Source organism: Hydractinia symbiolongicarpus, chromosome 8 (genome assembly GCF_029227915.1).
Source record: "Hydractinia symbiolongicarpus strain clone_291-10 chromosome 8, HSymV2.1, whole genome shotgun sequence".
In the NCBI taxonomy this organism is placed as follows: domain Eukaryota; kingdom Metazoa; phylum Cnidaria; class Hydrozoa; order Anthoathecata; family Hydractiniidae; genus Hydractinia; species Hydractinia symbiolongicarpus.
Genome location: NC_079882.1, coordinates 12,493,717 through 12,517,228, shown reverse-complemented (window position 1 = coordinate 12,517,228; position 23,512 = coordinate 12,493,717). Strand labels below are relative to the sequence as shown.

The 23,512-nt window shown below is 32.2% G+C and overlaps 2 protein-coding genes across 2 annotated transcripts; both read left to right on the top strand.

The window, feature by feature from the left end:
* Positions 1 to 1,102: 1,102 nt before the first annotated feature.
* LOC130653742 (uncharacterized) lies at positions 1,103 to 11,033 on the top strand. The gene is made up of 4 exons (XM_057456256.1): positions 1,103 to 1,866; positions 6,415 to 6,729; positions 7,929 to 9,632; positions 10,238 to 11,033. The coding sequence occupies exons 2-4, from the start codon at positions 6,426 to 6,428 to the stop codon at positions 10,843 to 10,845; spliced, it is 2,616 nt and encodes an 871-aa protein (XP_057312239.1). The 5' UTR covers positions 1,103 to 1,866; positions 6,415 to 6,425; the 3' UTR covers positions 10,846 to 11,033.
* Positions 11,034 to 14,007: 2,974 nt separating this feature from the next.
* Positions 14,008 to 23,369, top strand: LOC130653741 (protein kintoun-like). The gene is made up of 17 exons (XM_057456255.1): positions 14,008 to 14,067; positions 14,174 to 14,269; positions 14,666 to 14,734; positions 14,827 to 15,004; positions 15,310 to 15,374; positions 16,040 to 16,121; positions 17,980 to 18,065; positions 18,151 to 18,335; positions 18,417 to 18,474; positions 18,925 to 19,005; positions 19,222 to 19,714; positions 20,036 to 20,160; positions 20,559 to 20,762; positions 21,229 to 21,285; positions 21,358 to 21,483; positions 22,248 to 22,293; positions 22,426 to 23,369. Exons 1-17 carry the CDS (start codon positions 14,020 to 14,022, stop codon positions 23,193 to 23,195), a joined length of 2,769 nt encoding a protein of 922 aa, XP_057312238.1. The 5' UTR covers positions 14,008 to 14,019; the 3' UTR covers positions 23,196 to 23,369.
* Positions 23,370 to 23,512: the final 143 nt, after the last annotated feature.

Genomic DNA, 23,512 nt, shown 5'->3' with positions numbered 1-23,512 from the left:
TATCTTGCTTGATGAGAACAGTAAAAAATTCCGAAGATGGGTTTCCACTACTTGGTTGCCTTGTCACAAAGTGCGTAACTACCATAATTTTTTTATCTTTTTTTCTATATTTTCTATATTTTTCATAATTTTCAATTTTTATACAGTGTTGGGTTTAGGCATTTCGGAAAAACTTGTTGGAAGTGGTTGTCAATACAAACAACGGCGTAGAGAGACAAAACAAAGACCTAAAGCATGAATTTTTGAATCAGTACAAAGATAATTTATTAAGTGAGATGGTAACGGTTTTGGTTAAACAGTTCTTTCCCGAGAAATATAGGAGGTAATTGTATTCAATGAAGTATCCATGATGAAAAATACACTTAATTAGATTAAAAAATGATCTTTTTCTAGATATGTTGAAAAAAAAACGCTGCTACAGTAAATACAAAACATATAACACACTGCTACCGAAATGGATTCACGACAGGCCGCCTAAATTTCTCAAGCATTGTATTAAGAGGAACTTGATTTATGCAAAAGTATAAAAATTGAGTGGCTGCAGAAAATTAAGAATCTATATTCTGTAAAAAGTTCTGAAAAAGGAGAGGTGTTTGTAGTATCGTTTGGAAGCAAAGATGAATGGCCAAGTTGCGGATGTTTTAGGTGGAAAAAAGGTTCTTGCTATGTAAACATATGTTTGCCGTGATGAGTGTATATGGAAAAGGCTGGAATGACTTCCCCGTACAGTACAAGTCATCGTCGTGCTTCAATACAAATTCTGCTTTTTATGTGAGTGCAGTTGAGGAAGAACAAGGTCACGCTAGTGCTGAAATGCTAACATGTGAGAAAATGGAATTTTGCATACTGGTCAGCTTTACTGGATTTGTACTGCTAACATGGACAAGCAGAAATCAAACAACGAAAATGTCCTTTTATACGACAGTTTAAAAAATGGCCCTTTGAGTAACCATTCTTTAAAAAAAATTACTAACTTCTGTTTCACCACCATTCTCAGCTGTATTTTAACATCCTTCCAATGCAACAGTAATGGTGTTGACTGCGGTTTATAGGCCATCGCTTGTGCAATTTCGCTGGCATTTGGAGAAAGTCCGGAAGAGGTAACATACGACAATGCACTCACTTTTTGGAGTGCATTAACGTGCAATCAATGTCAACCTTTCCAAAATAATCAAAACGGATATGGCGTTGCAAACTTAAATGTTTGGTTTTTAGAACTTTATTGTGTGTGTCGTGGTATTTTTGGAAATTAAAGGATGGCGCAGTGTGACAAGTGCGAAAAATGGCTTCATGAAATGTGTGAAAACATACCAAACATCGTTTTTAAGAAATCCAACCAAAATTGGTATCGCAAAAAGAAGTGTTAGTCTTTTTAATTTTATCTTATCTCTTAAAAAAAATAAACAAACGAAAGTGTTTATTCCATTCCGCGTGGGTGTTCAAGCTGTAGGGGCATAGTCTGTTAGATATTCGGAACAACACGCGCGAACTCGTCTAAAATATTGTTTTTATGAACCTCCAACCTAGCACTTGTTATTAGAGTTTCCCGTTAATCCTGTACATATGTCGACAGATCAGGCAGGATTTCCCGTTTACTCCATCCATCTTCCAAGAACATCAGCAGGAAAGTACCCATCCATCTTCCAAGAACATCAGCAGGAAAGTACCCTTTGTGTGGAAGTGGCTAGCAAACAAGAGAAAAGTACGGCAGATACAAATTTGTGCGTACCACAACCATGCTCCTTATTACTCACGAAATATGACTTTAACTTGTAGCTAGCCAGCTAGCTACCTACGTAAAAGATTTGTGTGTACAGGCTGCTTGGCTGCAACAAGATAATAAAAAAACAAGGATTAGCTAGATTGGTAAGACAATGATTTGTTAAAACACCTAACATAGCACCTACCATTACCTAACCTATGTGCTTTTTGTAGGATTCTTCAGGTCAATGTTAACAAATAATTTATGACAAATATTACGTGATACTTGTTAACCAATATTAGCTGCAGGTCCGCATTCTTTAGGGTAGCCAGTATTAATTGAGGGAAATAATGTTGTTCATGCAGTAAGCTCTTCATAAACTGGAGGTGAATTTCCCATAAAATGGACACATAGTGTAGTTTAAGGTGAATTTTTGCTACTTTACTTTAGATACTTGTAGTTCTTGTTTAGTCAAAGCTTCTTAAAGTTTGGTTGTGAAAAGTCTGTCTTTTCCCTTAACTGAAAGTAGGGCAACAAGCCTAAATTTTCCTTATAGATGAATGCTTCTTTTTTTACCTGATTTTTCATGAATAAAAGAAACATTTCTTTTGTTTTCCAGGTTCTTGCTTTAAGTAATCCAGGAAGAACCAGACTCAGCTATTGCAGCATTGACTTTGGACACGTGTGATTAAAAATACAATAGAACTCCTATATATAGCGGACATAATATTTTAAATCAGGATTACATTTTATTCTAACTCTTCCCTGTGCCGCTTTTATGCTTCTAGAATCCCTTATCCACAATTCAGTAAAGTAGTGCACATAGCTACAATACAATGGACACTTTTCTGAAGAACAGATGAAATAACAGTAAAACGTTATAGCAGATCTGTGGCGCCGTAGATTAGTGGTTATAGCTCTCGTACTCTGTGCGGGAGACCGGGGTTCGATTCCTCTTGACGGCGATTCAACATGGGCGAGTGAATGTTACCATAGCCCCGGGTTAACCCAAGCCATGTGAGGGAAATTGGGAAGATGGCACACTGTGTGGGCCGTTGGATGTTGCCGGGAGTTGTCTAGTAGAGCGCGGGCCCTAATTGGATCTGCGTCGCTCAAAATGAGCATTAAATACTCTAGGACTCTCCCTCTAAGCCATGGCCCCTCCTGGAAATAATAGACAGGGTATATCCCTCGATATTTGTGAGGCTAGCCATGTAAAATATGCACATCTAGATGCCTCTTATAGCAGACGTTTTTAAGATCTTGATTTGCCACTTGAGATGACCTATCTGTAGTAGACACACTCAACAATTGATCACCAAGAGCTGTAAGAGATTTGTCTATATTATAGATATTTTTAAATATTAAATTTCTTTCCTAAGACAAAAGTTTTTTTGTATTTTTTCTACTTTGTTTTACTCTTTCTAATAAAATATAGTATATTTGTGTTTAAGGTCTGTTTTCTCCAAAAGCCAGCCTTTTGACATATGTTCTCGTCCCTATATTATGAAGATCAAAAGGTACAATGCCCCTAGAAGCTGGCCTCTTTGCGCACATTGCAGTCAATTTTACTTTACTTTAACACCCAGGGGTAAGTTCTTAATTTAATATTAGTCAGTTTAGGAGAAACATAGATAGGGAAGCAGATACTTTTTTTAGGTTGTGTCCCCTATGGAAAGCCATGACTAATTTCATACAAAACAAAAGACACTGGAAATTAATAGTTAGGCCCTCAACTCTTACACTATTAACTCATTCAGATTGATTGTTTATTTGATCACTGGAATGCTTATTATCAAAAGTTTTCGAGAAAAAGTATTCTCTTACCCAGAGTTATTTAGGATAAACATTAAAAAGCTTTTTTCTATCATTTTACCAACAACAACCATTGGACAACCAACAAATATCTTGCATATCCATACGCATGACGCATTTGCCTGACCCACAATGCAGCATCTTCAAATTTAATTAATTGAAAAAAGTTTCAAACAATCCACCATAAGGGACAGCCCTTAAAATTAGAAATTTTTTTACGTCGGCAATACCTTTGATTTGCGTTGGCATTGCGTCGGCAATATTTTTTTAGTGAAATGTTTCAGCTGGCAATAACTTCCGTCATTCACTTTTTATTAAGGCTGGACCTCTCCTAATCCAATGCATCCATCTCCTAAGACGATGACAAATGGGAATGTAGTATAAGTCTTATTGACATACCTTCCTACCTTTCGTTAGGTTAATAGTTCACTGCCAACTGGCTTTTTATGTTTCGAGATGAACACATTAGGTTAGGGCATCATTAGGTTGTATATCGCAGAAGTCGCCGGTGACATGTTTCAAAAATGCTTGTCACTGGCACAGTTTAACATGAACCAAAACTGTACAGGAGACTCAACATCTCTCCTAACAAAATCGAATGTAATTATTTTGTAGTCTCAATGAGTGGGAGTAGCTCAAACAAAATAAGAATTATTGTTATTTAAAAATTTCACAACAAAATTACGTCGGCAATTTTTTTGCTGATGCAACTACGTTTTTTTCGTATTTTACGTCGGCAATTACGTTGGCAATTACGTTGGCAGTGCCGAATGCCAACGCTAATTTTAAGGACTGAAGGGATAATTTTACTAAGAGTTGTCAATCAATAACAATAAAAGTAACATTTCAAAAGTAAAAAAGAACCCCTACCTCTATCCCCAACCGTATTTTAGTTTATATATACCCCAAATCTTAAAAAAACAGGTAGATTTTTAAATATTTTAAAAACCACAATAAACTCCTGAATAAATAAGATTAAGCATTTTTTCTGAAGAAAATCTATGAAAAATATACTTTTAGGCTCAGTTTTCTTTTCACAAAACTGTTAATTGTCATTGTTACAACCCTTTAAATCCAAGCAATAAAATTGACAACTTCGCATCAACAAAATTTAACTCCTAAAAAAATTCAGAGGAAAGATAAATGTATTGCACATTGATTTTGTTTTTTGTGCCTATTCTAACCGCACATGTCAATTACATGATTTAGCATGCTGCAACCTATAGCTCTTTGCACATGCACCAGATTTGTTTTTTATAAATATTCCAATGAGGGGGAGTTTCTTCATACTACGAGATAGTCCCTTGCTAAACAACAATATCATATTATTGCAATTGTATGTATTTAATTGAGTAGCTAATTATCAGTTTGTTTATAACATTGTATTTTTAGTATAAATAGATGCAAAACATTCAAAACGTCCACATGGTGTTGTTGTTAATTTTTATAAATATTTGATCCAACTCTGTTACAATAATTTATACACTTTAAATTGATCTTATTTACAACAAAACTTAGACTCTGATTGTTCTTAGTTTTGAAAAGTTAGTTTTGAGGCTTGTGTTCTTATTGTTTTTATAAAAAGTGTGTGCTAGAAAAAATGTATTCTGTTCATGCAATTTGTAAATTTAGTATCTTTAAAGGTCTTGCTGTTAGCTATGTACTATTCCTTATGCTTTCTATAACCCAATAATGGATAAGTTTTGGAGGAACATTGAATCTCCACTACCTTGTTTATCTTTTTATCCCTGTAACTTTCAATATATTTAGTTTTTATTCTTATGCAAAGATCAAATTTTTATTTGTGATTAATTAAAAAACTAGTTTTCTTGGTAACATCAAAAATACTCCCAGGACATGCCCTGTGTAAGTAGTTTTTACTTCCCTAAATACCGACGAATTTCAAACCATGTAACAATGATTAGGGCTAAATATTATACAGAATGTTGTCTGACCTATAAAACTATGATGGTTGAAAAGTATGCAGAAGTAAAACACCCTAACACGCCCTGTGCAAATGAGAATCCTGCGTTTGATGTAATGAAAATAATTTTAGGAGTAGGTATAAAAATAAATATAATCACAAGACAAAAAGTATAATTTTAAAAAGGACAGAGGTTTTTTTTAATTAAAATGAAAGTGTATAATCAGGTGAGAAGACGTGTTTTATCATCTATTTTTATTTTAATGTTGGATAAGAGCAATTTAAGATTTTATTGTTTGTGACATCATGTTGCCTTATGCTTTCCGTATTATACTCTTAGTATGTAGAACAACAAAATTCTTTTTGTACAAATTGATAATAAAACAGTTGGAAGACAGCACATTTAGCTTCTAGATGATCAGTGTGAATTATGGATCGCAGGAGATAATGTTATTTCCATCTGTTGCACATTTTTTATAGGCAACTTGTTCATAATCAACAGAACTAGATTTGAAAAATCTTAGTCAACTTAAGTTCTCTACAAATATGAGCAAAAACAACCCAAAAAAGTTAAAGGAAAAGAGATGCACTTTCAAAACAAAAGAAATAAAACTCCAAGAAAAAAAAAACTACAATAACTTCTCTGTTGCACACTTTTCTTCTTTTACCAAAAATATGACTTCTTTTCTTTATTTAAATTACCAAAATTAGTTGATTTAAATTAAGTAACCACTAAGCAACTTTGGATCTAAATATTGACCAGGGATCGGACCAAAAACCTGAATTTGCTTATAAAATAAATTGTGTATTGCCCTAGAAATTGCTACAATGACTACTTCACTAATTTAATTTAATTTTTTGTATTTGTATTAATGTATTGACATTATGCCACAGTATCAAAAAAATTAACAATGAGACATACTTTTTGGTACTTTTGGTACAGCATGGTGTTATAAGATTATGTTTTTTCTAGATAAAAAGAAAATGCCATCAACATGTTATTTGGGTCATGCTAACTGCGTGCTGTCAAATGTACATTTGGATTTTCTGGCACAACACACTGTAAAAGATTGGAATAGAATTGTGCTGATATTACAAGTTGAACAAAGTGTCATTGATGAAATTAGTGTCTCTTGTAAAACATCATCAGAAAAAGCTTATGAAGGGTACCAAAAATGGCATCAAAAATTTCCGAAAGAAACGTGTTGTTGTGCTTTGTTTGAAGCATTAAAGTTTGTGGGAAGAAACGACATAATATCATTGCTTAAAAAAACATATGGCTTCACTGGTAAGTATGTTGGATCCTTGTAAAAAAGTTGTTTAGCATCAAACGCTGTAACATGTTATGTAATTTGTCTTCAAGTTTACCATATGTACATATACTATTAGTATATATTTTTGTTGAAAAGGCTGTAGCTTCTTTATCATCCATAAAAACTGACAAGGTTAGCTTTGATTCACTGTATAGATTAAAGAAGCCTCCTGAAAAGTATTCACATATCCCATAATTCGTTGTTTTATAATCGGCTACTTAAACCTTACATAATTACAAAAATTAATGTCAATGATATTGTTAAAATTGGTGAAGCAACAACTAATTTAAAGCGTAGTAACTTTACATGTGAAATATTCTAGACATTTACAATTAGCCTTTATTGGACAACTACGGTTCATATTTCTCCCCTGACTTTTCAATAATGCATACTGATATTTGTGGTATATTAAATTTTTGTCCCATTTCTTTACTATTGGCATACAAAAGAAAAAGACAAGCCATGCTTTTAATTCAGAACTCATTCGTTATATTTTTGTTCATTTTCGTTTTCATGTTTCTTATGCACTCGGAATGTTTGCTTTAGATGGACATTTGGTATTTTTAAATCTAAGTCTAAGCTGACTGTCCAGAACACCAGAAGCCATGTCTTGCTTTGTTATTATTAACTCGCTGCAGCTCAGCTTTATTTTCAATGTCATCACAATCTTTTTTCAGCAAATTTGGTATGAACACTTTTATTGTGTTGCGTTTAATGTGAACGAAGCCTTTTCACATTTTGTTACATGATTGATGGTGAATACTTTTATGTCTTGGTTAAATCATAAAGCTGTGGTCCCTCTAAATTTGTACGTGTAACCTTGCACACACTTGCCTGAAATTGGGAATGCTGCTTTTTGGTGTTAATTGGACATGTAAAACCAATATGACATGCTTATTTTTTGTAAATAGACTAATTAGAAATTAAAACTTGCTGGTCTCTGTAAGACAATTTTTGAGTGTGTGATTTGCTACACACCTGAGTACTGCACTTGGTCTTCGCGTATACGTCATTTTGTTTTTATTTTGAGCCTGAAATTTAATTTGTAAAAAAAATCTTCAAACTAAAATCTACTATCCTTATGTTATAGATTAGCTTCATCTTCTCTGTTTTTAAACAACTTTATTGGTTTAAATTTCCAGTATTGTTGTTATGATTTGAATTATCTGTTTAGATCCTTCTCTGAAACAGAAGTGCCATTATGAACTAACATCTGTATGTTATTTTGTTGGAAGAGAAGAGGAGGTCCAGGAAGTTAAAGATTTCTGCAAAACAGAACAAAGAGATGCACAACTCCTTGTTTTGCTTGGATTACCAGGTATTGGCAAGACTGAAATAATAAATGAAGCATTACAAAGTTTAGATAGAAATAAAATTGTCAGAGTAAACTTTATTACAAGAGAAAATATCAAGTGGTCCTTTGAAAACATTGCACAATGTATTCTGAAAAAATGGAAGTCAGTAATTGATCATGACATCACTGGAGATATAGATCTGTTTGATGTGCTTGGTAGAAAGAATGAAGGAGTTATTCTTGTTCTTGAATTTGCTCATTTAGATTTTGACGACTTTGTTTTTCCAAGGTTTTATAATGCCATCATAAATCAACTTCTACGAAATAAATACAGTGAGTTGAAAATAATTACAACTTGCTGCCAGCTACCCAACTATGTTCATACAGAACAGGTTTTTGCTAAAGTAATATATGTTCGAGATTTAAATAAGGAGGATTCCATTAAATTGATTAATGGTATGAATCCAGCTCTTAGTTCTCAAACATGCGAAGATATATTTAACCGTTGTGGAGGAAGTCCATTCATGTTAAGAAAAATTGGTGCTGAAACCAAACAGTTTTGTGGTTCACAGGAAAAAATCAAGGAATTTATTCATAAAATTGAATCTCCTCTAAAACCAGACTACCTTTCCCCACTGATACGAAGAACTGTGTGGCTAAGTGATATGACCAATGTTTTCGATGCACTAGATGTCAATGAGAAAACCATTTTGGTGAAGTTGTCTGTTTTTCATAAAGTAATTCCTGAATGGTGTATAACTGAGATCTTTAATGGAAAAGTTGACATTGAAGAAGTTGATCATTTATGCAACATCCATTGCATTTTGGATAAAATTGACAACAACATTTACCAAATTAGTGAGCTTTACAAAACTTTCATTTGGGAGTACACTGCTCAAGAAAAGAACAAATCTTATAAAAAAATCCAAGAAGAGGCAAAAGTTAACGTAACAAAATATTTTCTTAACTTTTTGAGCATGCTTGCAAGTATGTTTTTCTCAAAGTCTAATCCCTGTGCTAACTTTATTGAATACCACCGAAAAATATGTCCTCGTGCCAATGGTGATTGCAGATGCAATAACTTCTTGATTTCGAAAGATATCTTTATCAGATTTAAATACATGATTCTTAAGTCATTAAATCGAGGAATTCAGTGCCATCCTCAAATGACCGTGTCTGTTTTGTTAAAAAGTATTCAATTTTTAAGGCATGTTTTACCACATGAGCAACTAGTTGAAGTATGTGTTACTGTAAGAAAGGAAGATCAACAGTTATCAGCTAGGGAACAAGCAGTTTTGTTGGCTAACATGGTGTTTATAAAAATTTACAAAGGTTGTACAAATGAACAAGAGGAATATAAGAAAATGCTTGACCTGGCAATAAAAGAATTTAGGAATTATCAAAATTATCAAAATTCAGCAACTTATGAAGAATGCCTGATTTTGTGCTTACTAAAGCGAGCATATATAAAAGCAGTATTTTTATCTGAAAATGCAGAAGAAGATTTGGAAGTAGCATCAGAGAAGATTAAAAAGCTGAAAAAAGCCCAGAGAATTAAGTTTAATTTGAATGGGGTTACAGCTGGTATGTTCTTTTTGTTAAAAACGGCTTGTTTTGTTTTGTTTTGCGACACAATCCCCTTTCGAAGAACAAGGAAACAGATCTATGATTTTAAGAATTTTGATGATGTTAGCAAAGGTCCACCTAAGTACAAAACTTTTTAGAAGTGGTGATTGAAATGATGTCTGAAATAATTTCATTAGAAAAACTGTTAAAAAAATATTAGACTTTTAGATATTTTTATCCAGTGTTTACAACCAGAAACACAATCAGAAACACAATCAGACCAATTTTTTCCCCATACAAGGGAAAACGTCAGATTTTTATTTTTTTATGTGGCCACAATATTAAGGTAACAAGTGTATATAAATTATCTTTTGCATGGATAGGAACCATGCAATAACTCTAACCACACTTCTTAATCTCTAATCTAAGTTGTTCTAAAGGTAGATGTTTAAACTACACTGCAATTTTTTCCAGACCTGTTTTCACCTTTTATATAACGTAATATGCTTTGACGTGCCCTGTTGTCAGATCAGACTGCAAATCAGCATACACTTTATTTTTTTTGGCATGCAAAACTTTTTTGATATTTGATAACCACAGATAATGTGTTATATTTTTCCTAGATGTTTTAAGAAGTTGTAAAGAAGATAAAGAAGCTCTACTGCATCGTAGAAAACAAGTGACTGAGTTTCTTAAATACTTGGGTGATCATCCACTTACAGCAACTTCTTTGGTGCTGTTAGGAAAGTGTTCTGAAAAGTCAAAAGATTCACTGCAACATTATGAAAATGCCTTGAAGATTTACAAGCAACTTGGGAATTCAGAAAAAGATACTGCAAAAATCTACCTTTCTTTAGGCAAAATATATCAAAAACAAAGAGAAAATAATGTGGCTTTGCAGTATTTCGAATCAGCAAAAGCCATTGCTAAAGGTCTATTTAAAAGGCATAAAGAGATGAAAAGCTCTTATCAATACTCCAGTGGTGTGTTCTTGTTATCTGTAATGCATGCTATGAATACCAAGGATGATGATATCAAAGCTTTGGTTGAAGAAGTCAAATCAATACGAAGCACATTTAAGGAACCAAGGAAGCTTGTTTTAAGTAAATCTGGAAGCCATAAAAAATGTAATTTGACTGATGAATTAAATATTTGCAGTAAATTTTCTGTACTTGAAACCTTTATAGTAGTATTCGTCCTAGTTATTTTTAGTTATTTTTTCACTAGCTAGGTGAACATGTTTTTAAACTGTATGGGTTTATAATTTAGTGTTTTAGTTAGAGAAAGGTGATGCATCAACCTTATTACATGGTGTTAATGCAAGTGGCTTAGGTCCCATTGTAAATGATGGCTAAAACTACTTTTATAAGCTTATTTTTTTAAAACAATACAAATGTATTGTTTGATACATGACAACTGTTCACATTGTCCTGTTACGTTTGTAGCCCATCTGGTTAACTTCTGTTTTGTTTTAATTTTTCATAATTTTATTCTGCCTGCATTTTTCTAATTGTTTGGGTAAGGTTTAATACTTGTCATGATTACAGGGTTGTTTCGGTGGACATTGATTGAAACAACCCTAAATTTTTCATAGTAATCTCTATTGGATCACAATTGCAAAATTCTTAAGATTAATAAATGGCCTGTAACACAGAATTAGTCATTCTCGTTTTTGCGTAATTTTGTAATAACTTGGTTGTGAGCATGTTAAAGCAGGTTTGTTTATTTTCTGTGTGTATCGTAATGCTTAAATGGTTGCATTTTTTCTCTTTTAGTGAATGTAATTTTTATTATGATTTTTATTGAATAAATTTAGAGTATTTTGCCCCAATAAAATTCTATAGCCAAAACCCATATAGATCAAAAATACACATCATAAAATCTTTTTGATTTCTCTATTTGTGTTAAGAAGATACAGTAGGTAAACTTTCAAGTAAGATCTTGTGCTGGTCACGTTTTAAAGAAAGCAAACCTGTATCGTACTAGTTGATTTTTTGTTTGTTTGTTTTCTTTTTGGAATAATGGTTATTTAGTTATATATTGGTATAATAGTTATCTAATTTTTGAAAATCCAAAAAATTGTGTATAATATAATTTTTAGAAACTCTTACTTTGAAAGCAGGTCATCCATAATGTATCGTTTGTAATTTTGATTTGATTTATGTTTACAAAATAAAAATAAATTGTGTTTTCTAGTGTTATAGTGTTCAGTATTTTTAAATTACTAAAGCCGTAAAATGAATTTCAATATTATTTTAAAAGTTTTTGTTTAGGCTTATTTTTAGACTTCAGTAAGTTTGAAATTTTTTCTTCATATTGGATACCCTATATATACTCTTATGTTACAGAGTTATTGTTTTTTTCACTTGTGAGAACTATGTATTTTAATTTTTTAAGGATTTTTATGTTATTTGGGTCAACAAATTTATCAAACAATTTTTTAATGTTTTTATCTAATGGCTTTTGAAAATTGTGCACAACCATCAGATAAAGAAATTTTAATTTAGGCTTTTGTAGTCTTTTTAAAGGTTTTAAATTCTTATTGTGTTATAAATTTTGTACTGTAACTAAATGTTGTTTTTTTTGGAATAAAAAGGTATATAGCTAAGTTCAGATAAATAGATCAAGTCTATTTTGTGGTATATCTTTTATCATTGTTTTTATGGAGTATACTGTTATCTTCCCTAAAAATCTTAGGCCATCTATATATGAAAGTTTGTTTATTATTAGGGCCATTTTTTGAATTTCTCCAGCTATACTGCCATGTTTGGTTTAAGGAATGAGTTTGGCTGTCAAAGCAATGCAATTAAATCAAAAACCACCTTCCAAGGCCAATGCAACTTCCACAAATAGTATGACAGAATACAATAAAATAAAATCTTGCTTTTTTTGTAAAAATTTTGGTGTCCAGCGCATTTCTAATTAAAGCTGTGAGATAACAGTAAGCAAACATTCAAATATAGGCCTAAGTACCTTAACTTTATACATATATACTTTATTTTTGGTATAGTGACTAATTTATTGCTTTATTACTTTTATGTTTCTTTATGGTAGCATAGCTTACTGTTCTTTTTCTTATGTTATTTAGTTGCTATCAGTTTCGTTGAGAGTGTAAATCATTTGAACGATTTTTTTGGACAATTTGGTCAATTCTGTTTTTATGTTGTTTCTTTATGGTAGCTTAGCTTACTGTTCTTATGTTATGTTTTAGTTCTTTTGATTTTTACCTGTTTTGTTGTAAAGACAAATCTAATGAACAAACTTTTTTTCGACGATTTCGTCAGTTATTTTTTCATTATTTTTTTTTTCATTGATGTTTATTGGTTGCCATGTGTTCTAATTTTCTTATCTCCAATTTTTTTTCTCTAGAAAAAAGATAATGAAAGGTTTTATTTATTTTCCAATTTCTATTTTGTTATTATTTGAAGCTATTTTAAGTTATGTTTCTTCTTTCAATCTAATTGACAAATAAATAATTGTAAAAATGTTTAATACATCTTCTCTCTATTCTTGCTCAAGTTTTCAAGCACAACTATCTTTTCTGAAAAAAAGTGAAGAGTACAAGTAAATAATAATAATAATGTTCATGAATTGTATGACTTACCTTCTGTATATATTTTTATGTGTGTTGTAAATGTGGATGTATTTTGTAAATGTTGTGTTTTATTGAATAAAACAAATGCATTGTAATGTATGAAGGTTGCTAAATGAATATTTTGTTGATCATGTCTTTTTTATGGTCTTTGGAAAAAAATGTATAAAAAAAAATTGCTTTTTCTCCTTGTTTTACTGACATCTCATTGATGTTGTGACTAATAAATTGATAATGAAATGTAGATACACTACTTGTGAAACCTGACAAACATAGCTATAGTTCTTGTACCTTATTTTTTCTCACTTCAAAATTTGAAATGTTGACTTATTCTTCTCAATTCGGAGCTTTGTTAAGTAATTTTTCTGCTTTTAAACCACTGGTGCTGCACTTCATGAGAAATTCAAAGAAAAAAAGGGAAACCCTATGTATACCCTAGATACTTGATGCCCTCTTGTCGCAATAAGCCTCAACCTAAAAAGTATTTCTGACAAATAAAAAAACACTTTCAAAGAAGTCTTACAAGTTATTATTTATTATGTCCCCTTTGATTAAGATCCCATCTTCGCTAACTTCTATTTTTTCAGTTTGTTTGAATCCTGTGAAAGAAAGAACTATAGCATAATTACCTTGATAATTGCTCCTGTCACCTGAACATGCCAAAGTGACCTTTTAAATAGTATCAATAATTTGTGGTTGATGGAATTAATTATGAAACTTTAATCAAATTAAATGTGCTTGCAAAACACTTAGAGATTTGGCAGTAGATTTTTGTAAAATAGAATTATGTTTTGCAGATAAGAAAAATTAAAAATGGTTGGACATACAGAAAAAAGTGAAGAGTTTGAAATGACAGCAGATGTAAGTAATTTGTACTGACACTTCCCAAGTGCTGCAAATATGATAGACTTATATGAAACTGTAGCTATTGCTTTATGATCAATTTTTAAGCCATGATAACTTTTAGGAGATGGATAGAATCAAAACTGCATTAAAGGATGATCGTTTTCGTGAATTACTTATTCAATATGCTGGTGAAATTTCAGATCCTGTTAATAAAAAGGTTGTTTTCTTTGCTCCATTTATATTTTTATAATATTTTTTTTTTTTTGACAATAAACTACATATAATCCTAGGCTACTGGAAAACCTACTTTTGCAAAACCCTATAATCCAGAAGAATTCATTCAGCTGTGAGTTATACTGTTCATTTCACAGATAAAAGAATATTAAAAAATAAAAGATCAGCATCCAGCTAACTGATTTTAACTTGTTTTTTCAATTTATGTTTGTATGGCAGTCTGCATTGATGCATGCTTACGAACGTAATTCTTTTAGTTATCTTTTTGCTTTTCGCATCATTTAAAACATAATTTTTAAGACAATGATAAATAAAAAACAATGATAAATTCATTTAGTCAAAAATGATAACCACTGTATATTGAATTTTTTTTGCATAGAAATATGAAGAGGAAATTATCGCAATGGAAAAACAGAGAGGACAGGATGTTAAACTTTTAAAACCTCAGGTTTGAAAATAACCATTTAAACTGTAAAGAGATGCTTGGATGCATTGCATGATTAAACTGTGAAGTGAAATCTTCTGGTGTTTTTATTTTAGTCTGGATTTGTTGTAAAAACAAGTCAATTATCCAATAATAAGAAAATTTTTATCAACATTTGCACCAGTCCTGAAGTTGACATCTTCACTGTCACCAGCGGTATTCAAAACGGAGCTGCTGGTTCACATGTTTCATTACCACACAGTTTGACACCATGTAGAGAAGACTTGGATAAAGGTATGCAGCTTCTATTTTTTTAATTGCAAAATAACTTTTATATATTTATATGCAAATCAATTGGGTTGATGTTTGAATTTCTTTATTACAAGGGAAATTTAGGGGAACTTTAATGAGGAGAATATTTTCTGCAGACATGTATTAAAGACTGCTGATTTATTCATTAATTTTTATTCTTAGCCTTATTTTTGTTAAGATTCCATAACAACTCCGTTTTTAACGTACAAAACTAATAATCATAAACAAATATTTTTTGGACATCTGATCCATAGGTTGTGTGTTATTAAAATTATTAATTTTTATAGCTGGAAAGCCATGTCTTGTTTGCGATGTATGTTTTCATCCTGAAACTTATCAAAAGTCTCTACAGGTAATAAACGTTAAATACAGTTAAGATGTTATATGGGTTCAGACACATAATCAGTATATTCGTTATTTCTCAAAAGCTTTTTTTTTGCAAAATTATTTATTGGATATAAAAGCAAATTAAATTGTATAGGAAATAATATAAATTTTACTAGTCCTTGCCCGTGGAAAAATCCACGGGATCACCCGTCCTTTGTATTAACCCGCCGCAACCAAGTGGAAAAAAATATATCGCATTTGATATTTGTGTTTCCGTAACATCATTTTCTAACTCAGCGGGGGGTCCGCGCAGAGACAGACAGACAGACAGACAGACAGACAGACAGAATACGGCTTTTATAATAGAGATTTTTTTTTAGGTATCCATAATTCTACATTTTTTGTATTCCACTAAAACGTCCATAACTCCCCTTTGTTATGTTTTTTGTGTAACTTCTCTCAATCAGCTTAGCAATACTATAGCAAAATTCGTTAACAAAATGAATATAAGAATAAAACAAAGGGTAGTTTTTATCCAATAAGTAATTTTTTAAATAATAAATATATGTCTAAACCATCATGGTGTTCTTATAAAATGTGTAAAAAAAAAAAAGATAAAGTGCATGAAATTGTAAATTTGTTGATGTTTAGTATCTGGTTTGGTCTTTTTGTACATTCCGTATTTTTTAGGACCAAAGATTTCGTCAGCTTCTAATAGATACTGCTTTCGATGTTTTAGAGAAGACTCTGGAAATGGAGATTGACAGAAAAAGTAATGTTTATTTTAATGTTTTTCAAAGTGTAAATTATATTTCATTTTAAAGCATGTAACAAGTAAAAGGCCAGCAGCAAAATTTTTATATTTTTAAATCGCCAATTAGGGTTTCGGGTGGCATTGTAAGCTCCAACGGGTGTAGGGTGGCACCATAGAAACCAATGCCCTTTAATGCCTCCCAGCAGTTAAAATTACTCAAAAATCAACTTCTGAACTTGTCCATCCGAGTTAGCAAAGTTGTTCCTTTTACTTCAAATCATGTATTTTTTAAATTCTGTTTTTACAACATAGGTCAGTAACGCAAGTTACAACGCTAAATTATAGATCGTCATGACCATCTGTTATAAAATTTGTACAGTCTTTTTTTTGTAAACTTGTAAACAAAACTTAAATAATCATTCAACAACAGCACTAAGATGATATTTTCAATATTTCTGTAGAAAGTGTGAAAAGAAAAAAATTATTAATACGCAAGGCTGCTGTTTCTGAAGTCAGGTGTTCATAATCGTCCAACACAACACAATTTAATTCTAGAAAGATCTTTTGTTGCCAACTTTTAAGAAGTACAATCAATATGCAATGCTCAAAAGTTATTTAAGGCTAGTTTAACCCTATTTTGTCCGGGGTTTTTCGAACATACTATGACCTGGGGGGGGGGGGGGGGGGAATCTGCCCCTCCCTCCTCATTAACTTTTCATAGAGTTGTTCAAATTTAATCAAACTTGGCACACTTGTAGTACGTCTTAAATTTTTGCTTGCGTCAGCACATTTTCTGTTACGTCATTAGAAGCTTGAAATTTGTAAAAATGCCACTATTTGCTTAAAATTTAATTACTTTTGTTCCAGAGCGATTTTTTGCTTTCTGTTTGAAGTTTTTGAAAGCTAAATAAAAGTTATTTAACATATTTTCCGGTTTTTACGTGGATCGCATAAAAAATTGGCTGAAAATCCAGTTTTTTTCAGATCAAATCAGGGCGGAATCCCCCCCCCCTCCCCTGACCGAATAGGGTTAAAAACCATTGTATTAAAACTGTAAGAAAAGCGTTTGTAGAAAAAAGTTTTGTGGTTCGGATTTACTGCAAAAACTTTGCATTTTGTGGGAGTAAACTTTCGCAAATTTCCCAAACGCCTAAGTAAGCTTCATCTCAAAACGCTTTAATGCTATATTATGTTTTATGTTATTCCATCATATTAGTGTAAAAGCACCACAAAGCAGGTTTAAAGCCAATATCTTTTGTTTTACTCAAGTTATTGAATTTTGGAATTTGCCCAAGGGAACACTCCCACGACTATAACTAGCTACTATGGTTTAACTAAATAGCTTTTTCTATAAATCTGCTATAAGAACTTGAGACTAGATGAATAAAAGTCATCAAAAGTGTTGGTTTGCATTTAGTGTATTAAATATGGCAACGCACTAGTTTACCACAATTCGGTATAAAATAGTTTGAGTATGTCTTTTGTGTCTAAAAACATTACCACATTATAATAGTTGGTCATTGCAAAAGGTGTAGCTGGTACAATATGCAGTGTAATATTTGTAGAAAATAAAGACCACAGCACCTGCACAAACCCTAACGGAAAACGCTGCAGAGTCCCGAATCATGTTACTATAGACCCCAGCGAGTGATTCTGGGGAAGGGGCAAAATGCTGTTTTGTGCAAAGTTGATGAGATACAATGTGGTGGAGCTACACCTTAATTTTTTGGGTAGAAATTTATGCACCAGTTCATCACCCCTAAATCCACCCATAAAGGCAGTAAAAAAAATAAGTCTAAAGAAGGCTCTTTTCAAACTAGTGTGAACCACACTAAACTGTTTTTATTTAGATTTAACATCAACATTATTTTCCTAGATGTTAAGTTTCCTAAAATAAAATACAAAGGGATGCCACAAGCATCTATCATTCGACAGACATCTCTACCGGAGAATGAAAAAAAGGTGTGGATTACTTTGCCAATTTTGATGTTTTAATCAGGTTTATAGATAATCTTGATTATATTTTTCTTGTATACTCTTTATTTAGTGCACGAACAGCAACAATAACAACAATATTTCTTCTATGATTAATGAAACTCAACAAAATCCCCATGTAAACTCACACACGAATTCTGATGATATTTTAATTATCAAAAATAATCATCCTGCTACACCAAAATATAAAATCGTTCACAGAGGTTATTTTGATCTGCAGGACTTCACACTGTCTAGGTAGAATGTTTTTTTATAAACGAAAATGTTAACTATTTGATCAAAATCGAATCGAACCAACGTTGACGTCATTTTGTTTAGGGAAAACATGTCAGCAATTCCCAAAGAGCTTGTTATTGAAATTGAGCTTCCACTTGCTGTAAGTGATTGAAAGCTGTGTTTTATTTTTTTGTAGCTATAGATTTTTAAAGAGTGGTGTCTGTTTTTTTTTGTGTTTTGTTTTTTTGTGTATTAATATCATAATCAATAAGACGCTGTGTTTAGGGTCAACTTAGCTAAAATGGGGATGAATTAAATTTTCTTTTGCAAAAGAGTAAGGGGAAGTAAGCTTGGTACTGCCATTCCTACTTCGAAATTATCAGGACAGAGGCAACTAGTAGAAAAATTACTGCATTTAAATCACTGTAATGTGGCTAGTTGAAACAGCTTTCCATTTTTTTATTGACAATACCTAACCTCTTGAATATTCTCACGAACTCCATTAACTTTCTTTTTCACTTTTTTTTAACTTCACATCACATACTTATTTCTTCTTTAGCCATTACATAATTTGTTAACGTGTTTAGCTTGCGATTTGTTCTGGTTTTAGAATTCAGCTAACGGAATAGACTTGGATATATTTGATAGGCAGCTGGTTCTCAATAGTGAAAACCCATCTTATCATTTAGATGTATCTTTTCTATAAATTTATGGTGCCTACAACTGTGAAATATGATTTGAAAGAAGGCATGTGTGTGTGTTTCTCTGGATTTCATTTTTTATTTTTATTTTTTTTGTCTGTTTTTTGTTTGTTTGTTTGTTTCTCCTGCTTTTTGTTTTTTGTTTTTTGTGTTTTAAAACTGAATGAAACAACAGAAGGATTTTTTTTGTCCTTAACAAATATCAGATTTCACTTCCATATAAAATTAACGAAGATGATGGCCGTGCACAGTTTGACAAATCCAAAAGAATACTCATTGTGACGTTACCTTTAAACCGTGAAATAACACACGTGGAGATAGTAGAAAAACCTTTAGTTGAGGAAGTACTTGAGAATGATACAGTGGCGCGTGAAAATGACTCATGCTCGAAGAACAGTGAAAATGATAAGACGAACTCGGCGCTTGTGATAGATACTGACAGTACTACATCGACATGCAATAATCATGTTGCTAAAAGAGAGGTTTCGCACCACCAATCTGATATTGTTACTAACAGTGTGTCTAATTCTGAGAATGTTATTGATGATACAACAATGCCAAGTATTGATAGTAATAAAATAACAGACGACGTCGTCATTGGTGAGTCAAGTGATGTCGAAAAGGACGGGGACGTTTTTCTTGATAATGAAGAGGCGGTAAAGCGTGAGGAGGTGAAGTTTGACACATCCCTTTTAGAAAGTAAGACATCTTTTATCTGTTAAGCCACGGGGCCACGAAAACATGCTTTTGGTCGATGGTAACAAATTCAATTTTGTTGCAGTCGCCTAAAATATTTATAGCATCGTTAAACATGTATGCAAATGAGATTTTTTTTATCAAAGGAAATGTACCACTACATACTGCTCTGTAATTGACTGTATGCAAGGTTGTTATGGCATTACCACTCTGATATTTTTTTAATCTATAACTTCTAACGCAAAAGTAGCCATATGCAATGACAATGTAAACATCAAAAGTACTTCATTATTATTTGTATATATAACTCGTTTTACTTTTCAGCGTTTTCTGGCTCCTCACAACTTCCTCCGTATGATTGCGATCAAACAATTGACAAGATCATCATTGTCGTCAATGTACCTAATATCACTGTAGGAAATATTTCTCTTGGTCTGGCACCACAACAGGTAAATAGAGTACCATCATAAATGAAGCTTTTATCAAGTCGTTTTGTGAATAATGTGAGGTTGACAAATCACAAGAATTGAGCGAATTTATATCCTGTGTACAAGATAAATATTATTTTAAGTACATCAATGAACGTTGTTTTCCTAAAAATGTATGTCATGATTCAATACCCTGTGATGCTGAATTCTGATGATGTGAATTCTATATTTTGCGCATGTTTCCAGACAACAAATATCAAATATACAATAAATAAACTATGCGTACAGATACATACAAAGAAAAGTAGGAGGTTGATAACCCCCTGAAGACGTATTGTTCCTTATAATTTTCGATTCGGAATCGAGCTCTAAAGAAAATTGAAATTCATGGTTACAAATTGGTAATTGATTTCTTTTAGGTTTGCTTAAGCTTTCCACAAGATGCGGTTGATTCGTATTCAAGTGACTGGAACATGTTAATTCAATTGGCTGATGGCAATTTTCTGGAGACTGAGGAATGTGGATTTGAAATTCATGAAGAATGTCTCGAGTTAAATTTAAAAAAATCTGAAGATTGTTTGTGGAACAAAATATACATCGGTGTTTCCCAATCGTCTTTAAAGGTGAATTCTATTTTTGAGCATTTTTAAAGATATTTTAAAGATTTTTACTATGATTTTTTTTTATCTATCTTGCAAGGAGTGGGACTGAATTAACAAAAAACGTTTTTCTAAATTTAGATTGTGTCTATCTCTACTCCGAAATCTATATATAATGTGACTACTTGTGTTTGAAAATGAACATTACTTGTGTAGGTGAATTTATCAACAGTGAATGTTTTACAATTTATTTACGCTTCCAGCAAAAGAGAATCCCGATTTTTGAAAATAATTAAAAGGTATCTAGTACCTTTTTCAAAACAAAATGCCTCAGCGCGAGGGATCTCTAAGCAGCACTAAACAAGGAAGTTTTTTGTTATCTCATGTTGAGCATTGTTTTAAAGTAAAACACAATTTTTGTTTCTTCCGAAATTACTGACCAAGCTCGATCTGGCACGTAATATTTAATATATTTTATTTGTACACACAGGAGGAGATTTTTATGACAGGAGAGGTAACCATGGATATGTTACAGGAGATTGAAGACGTACGTATTTCATACAATTTACTTAAACTCTTCTTTGTTGTGTCGTATTTCATGTCTTCTCTTCTTCGATAGACTTTAAAACCTGTTACAGAAAATTCTGAAATCAATCAAGTGCGACTAGAGGGAAGGTTGCAACAGCTACTCGATCAACAAGAGATGACATGTGGAGACGAAACAGAAGACGATGAAGAAGAGAAGGTATTTTTGGAGAAATACTTCATATTGTTTTCTATCTGAAAAAGCAGTATTGATCAGTGTTGCCTCGTGCTTGATCTTATGTTGAAATCTATAATTTGTTTTTTTGTTTGTGGTTTTTTAAAAATGTTTTCGGCATTTTTTTACAAAGGCATAAGATCTTTTTCTGAGGAATTCCAATCATTGTGTTTGAATGTTCTTAGTGTAATATCAACCTTTGGTATTTTTGAAGTTAAAAAATTAAACGATGAAAGTTTAAAAGCTTGGTTTTAAGAATAAGGTGCTCTCTCATTTTTGGTTACAAAAATATTCTGGCGATAATTAATCTTTGACATTTTAAACTTGAGGGCATATGTTTCAAAGTTGTTTTATGTGGGTTTGGTATGGTTTTGAATAGAAAAGACGTTCAAACTCGATGTAACAGGATGGTTGATTCAAAACTTTGCATCTTGCTTCATCATTTATTTATGTCTTCCATCATTGCAAGCATCTAAATTTTTAAAACATATTTTCAACCGTGAGGAAGTAAAGTACAAATATTTTGGCTTTTAAAAATGGATCTTGTGTTGGTGGAAACTTTAAATAAAATTAAATTTCTGAAAAATATAATTCAACAATTTTATTTTCAATTTTTTGCAACATTTCTTTTTTCAGCTGTAAGTACTTTTCTGTATCATGATATAATTGTTCTCCATCGTAGATACGTATTCTATGTATCGAAAGATTGTCTTTTTTATATTCTTCTAAACTTTTTTTTTCAATGTTAGGGTGACATTGCGTTGCCAGATGTAACCACAGAAATTCATGCAAAGGGTAAGAATGTCACGCCTTGATATTTGTTTCTTTTTGCATGCTGTTGGCTATCAAAGTTCCCTTTTAGTTTGCGCGCGTATGTTATTGTTATACATCCCAGAAGCTGAAAACTGCCCCATTTTTTTCTTTCAGTCTCCAACCAATCAGACCAAGGCGATGATGAGCTATCATTAAAAGTAAACCTGTTAGATTTACAGGACGACGTCATTGAAGATAGCTCACCCTTTACATCGCCGTCATGTGACGACGCCAAGACGCTGAAGTCGCGTTTAGAAAAGCCTAGAGTAGAACGTTCTATGAGTCAACAGTGCATCAGTAAACATCGATTACGGTCAATTCTGAAACGCTCGAAAAGTGACGGTGCGAATTATGACACGGATGAAGATTACGTGTATACTCGCACGCGAGCAACCACACTGTCGGATGACTATGCTTACGATTCCGATAAAAAAGAATACGGTAGACGAAGAAATAAGTCGGTGACATTTAATGAAGAGCCGATCGTGTTTGAATTTACGAAACTGTCGAAACGGGAGTGGAAACGACTACAGAAAGAAGATAAACAACGTGTGTGTCTAGATAAGAAGGTGAAAGAAATGTTAAATGGAAATAAAAACAATCCAACTTCTTCCAGTGGTGACGAGAAGAAAGAAACTGACCCAAAAGTCAAGCATGGGAAGAAATGGAAAAAGAAGGAAAAAAAGAGACTGAGAATGAATTCAGAAAGTCGCTCTGAAGAAGAAGCAGAAGTAGAAAATAAAAAATCACGTAAAAGGAAGAAAAAGAAGAACAAAACAACCAACCAAAACAATCCGAGTGGTTGTTCAAATTCGTCTGGTGGAGAACATGATAGTGCAACAAAACCTTCACTTAACAATCCTTTAATATTTGAGTTGGAGTGATAACTACCTTTTTTTGTTTCTACTTCGTCTTATCTACGTTTTGTTTGTAAATAATTTTTTTTTAGTGTTGACATGTCTCTCCTTGTTTACGTTCAATTTGTATTCGTTCTAAGAATTTTTGAATGTATGAAAGGAGTGCAACATAGAATAGAATTCGTGTCGTGTTTATCGTAATTGAAATTGTATTTTACTCGTTGTTTCCCACTGCATCACTCAGATATAGTTACTATAAATGCTGGAGTAAGCTCCCTTAAATATACACTGTACTTTCAGCCTTTCAAATAAGCACCTACTGTGAATAATCGCTGCATCTTAAG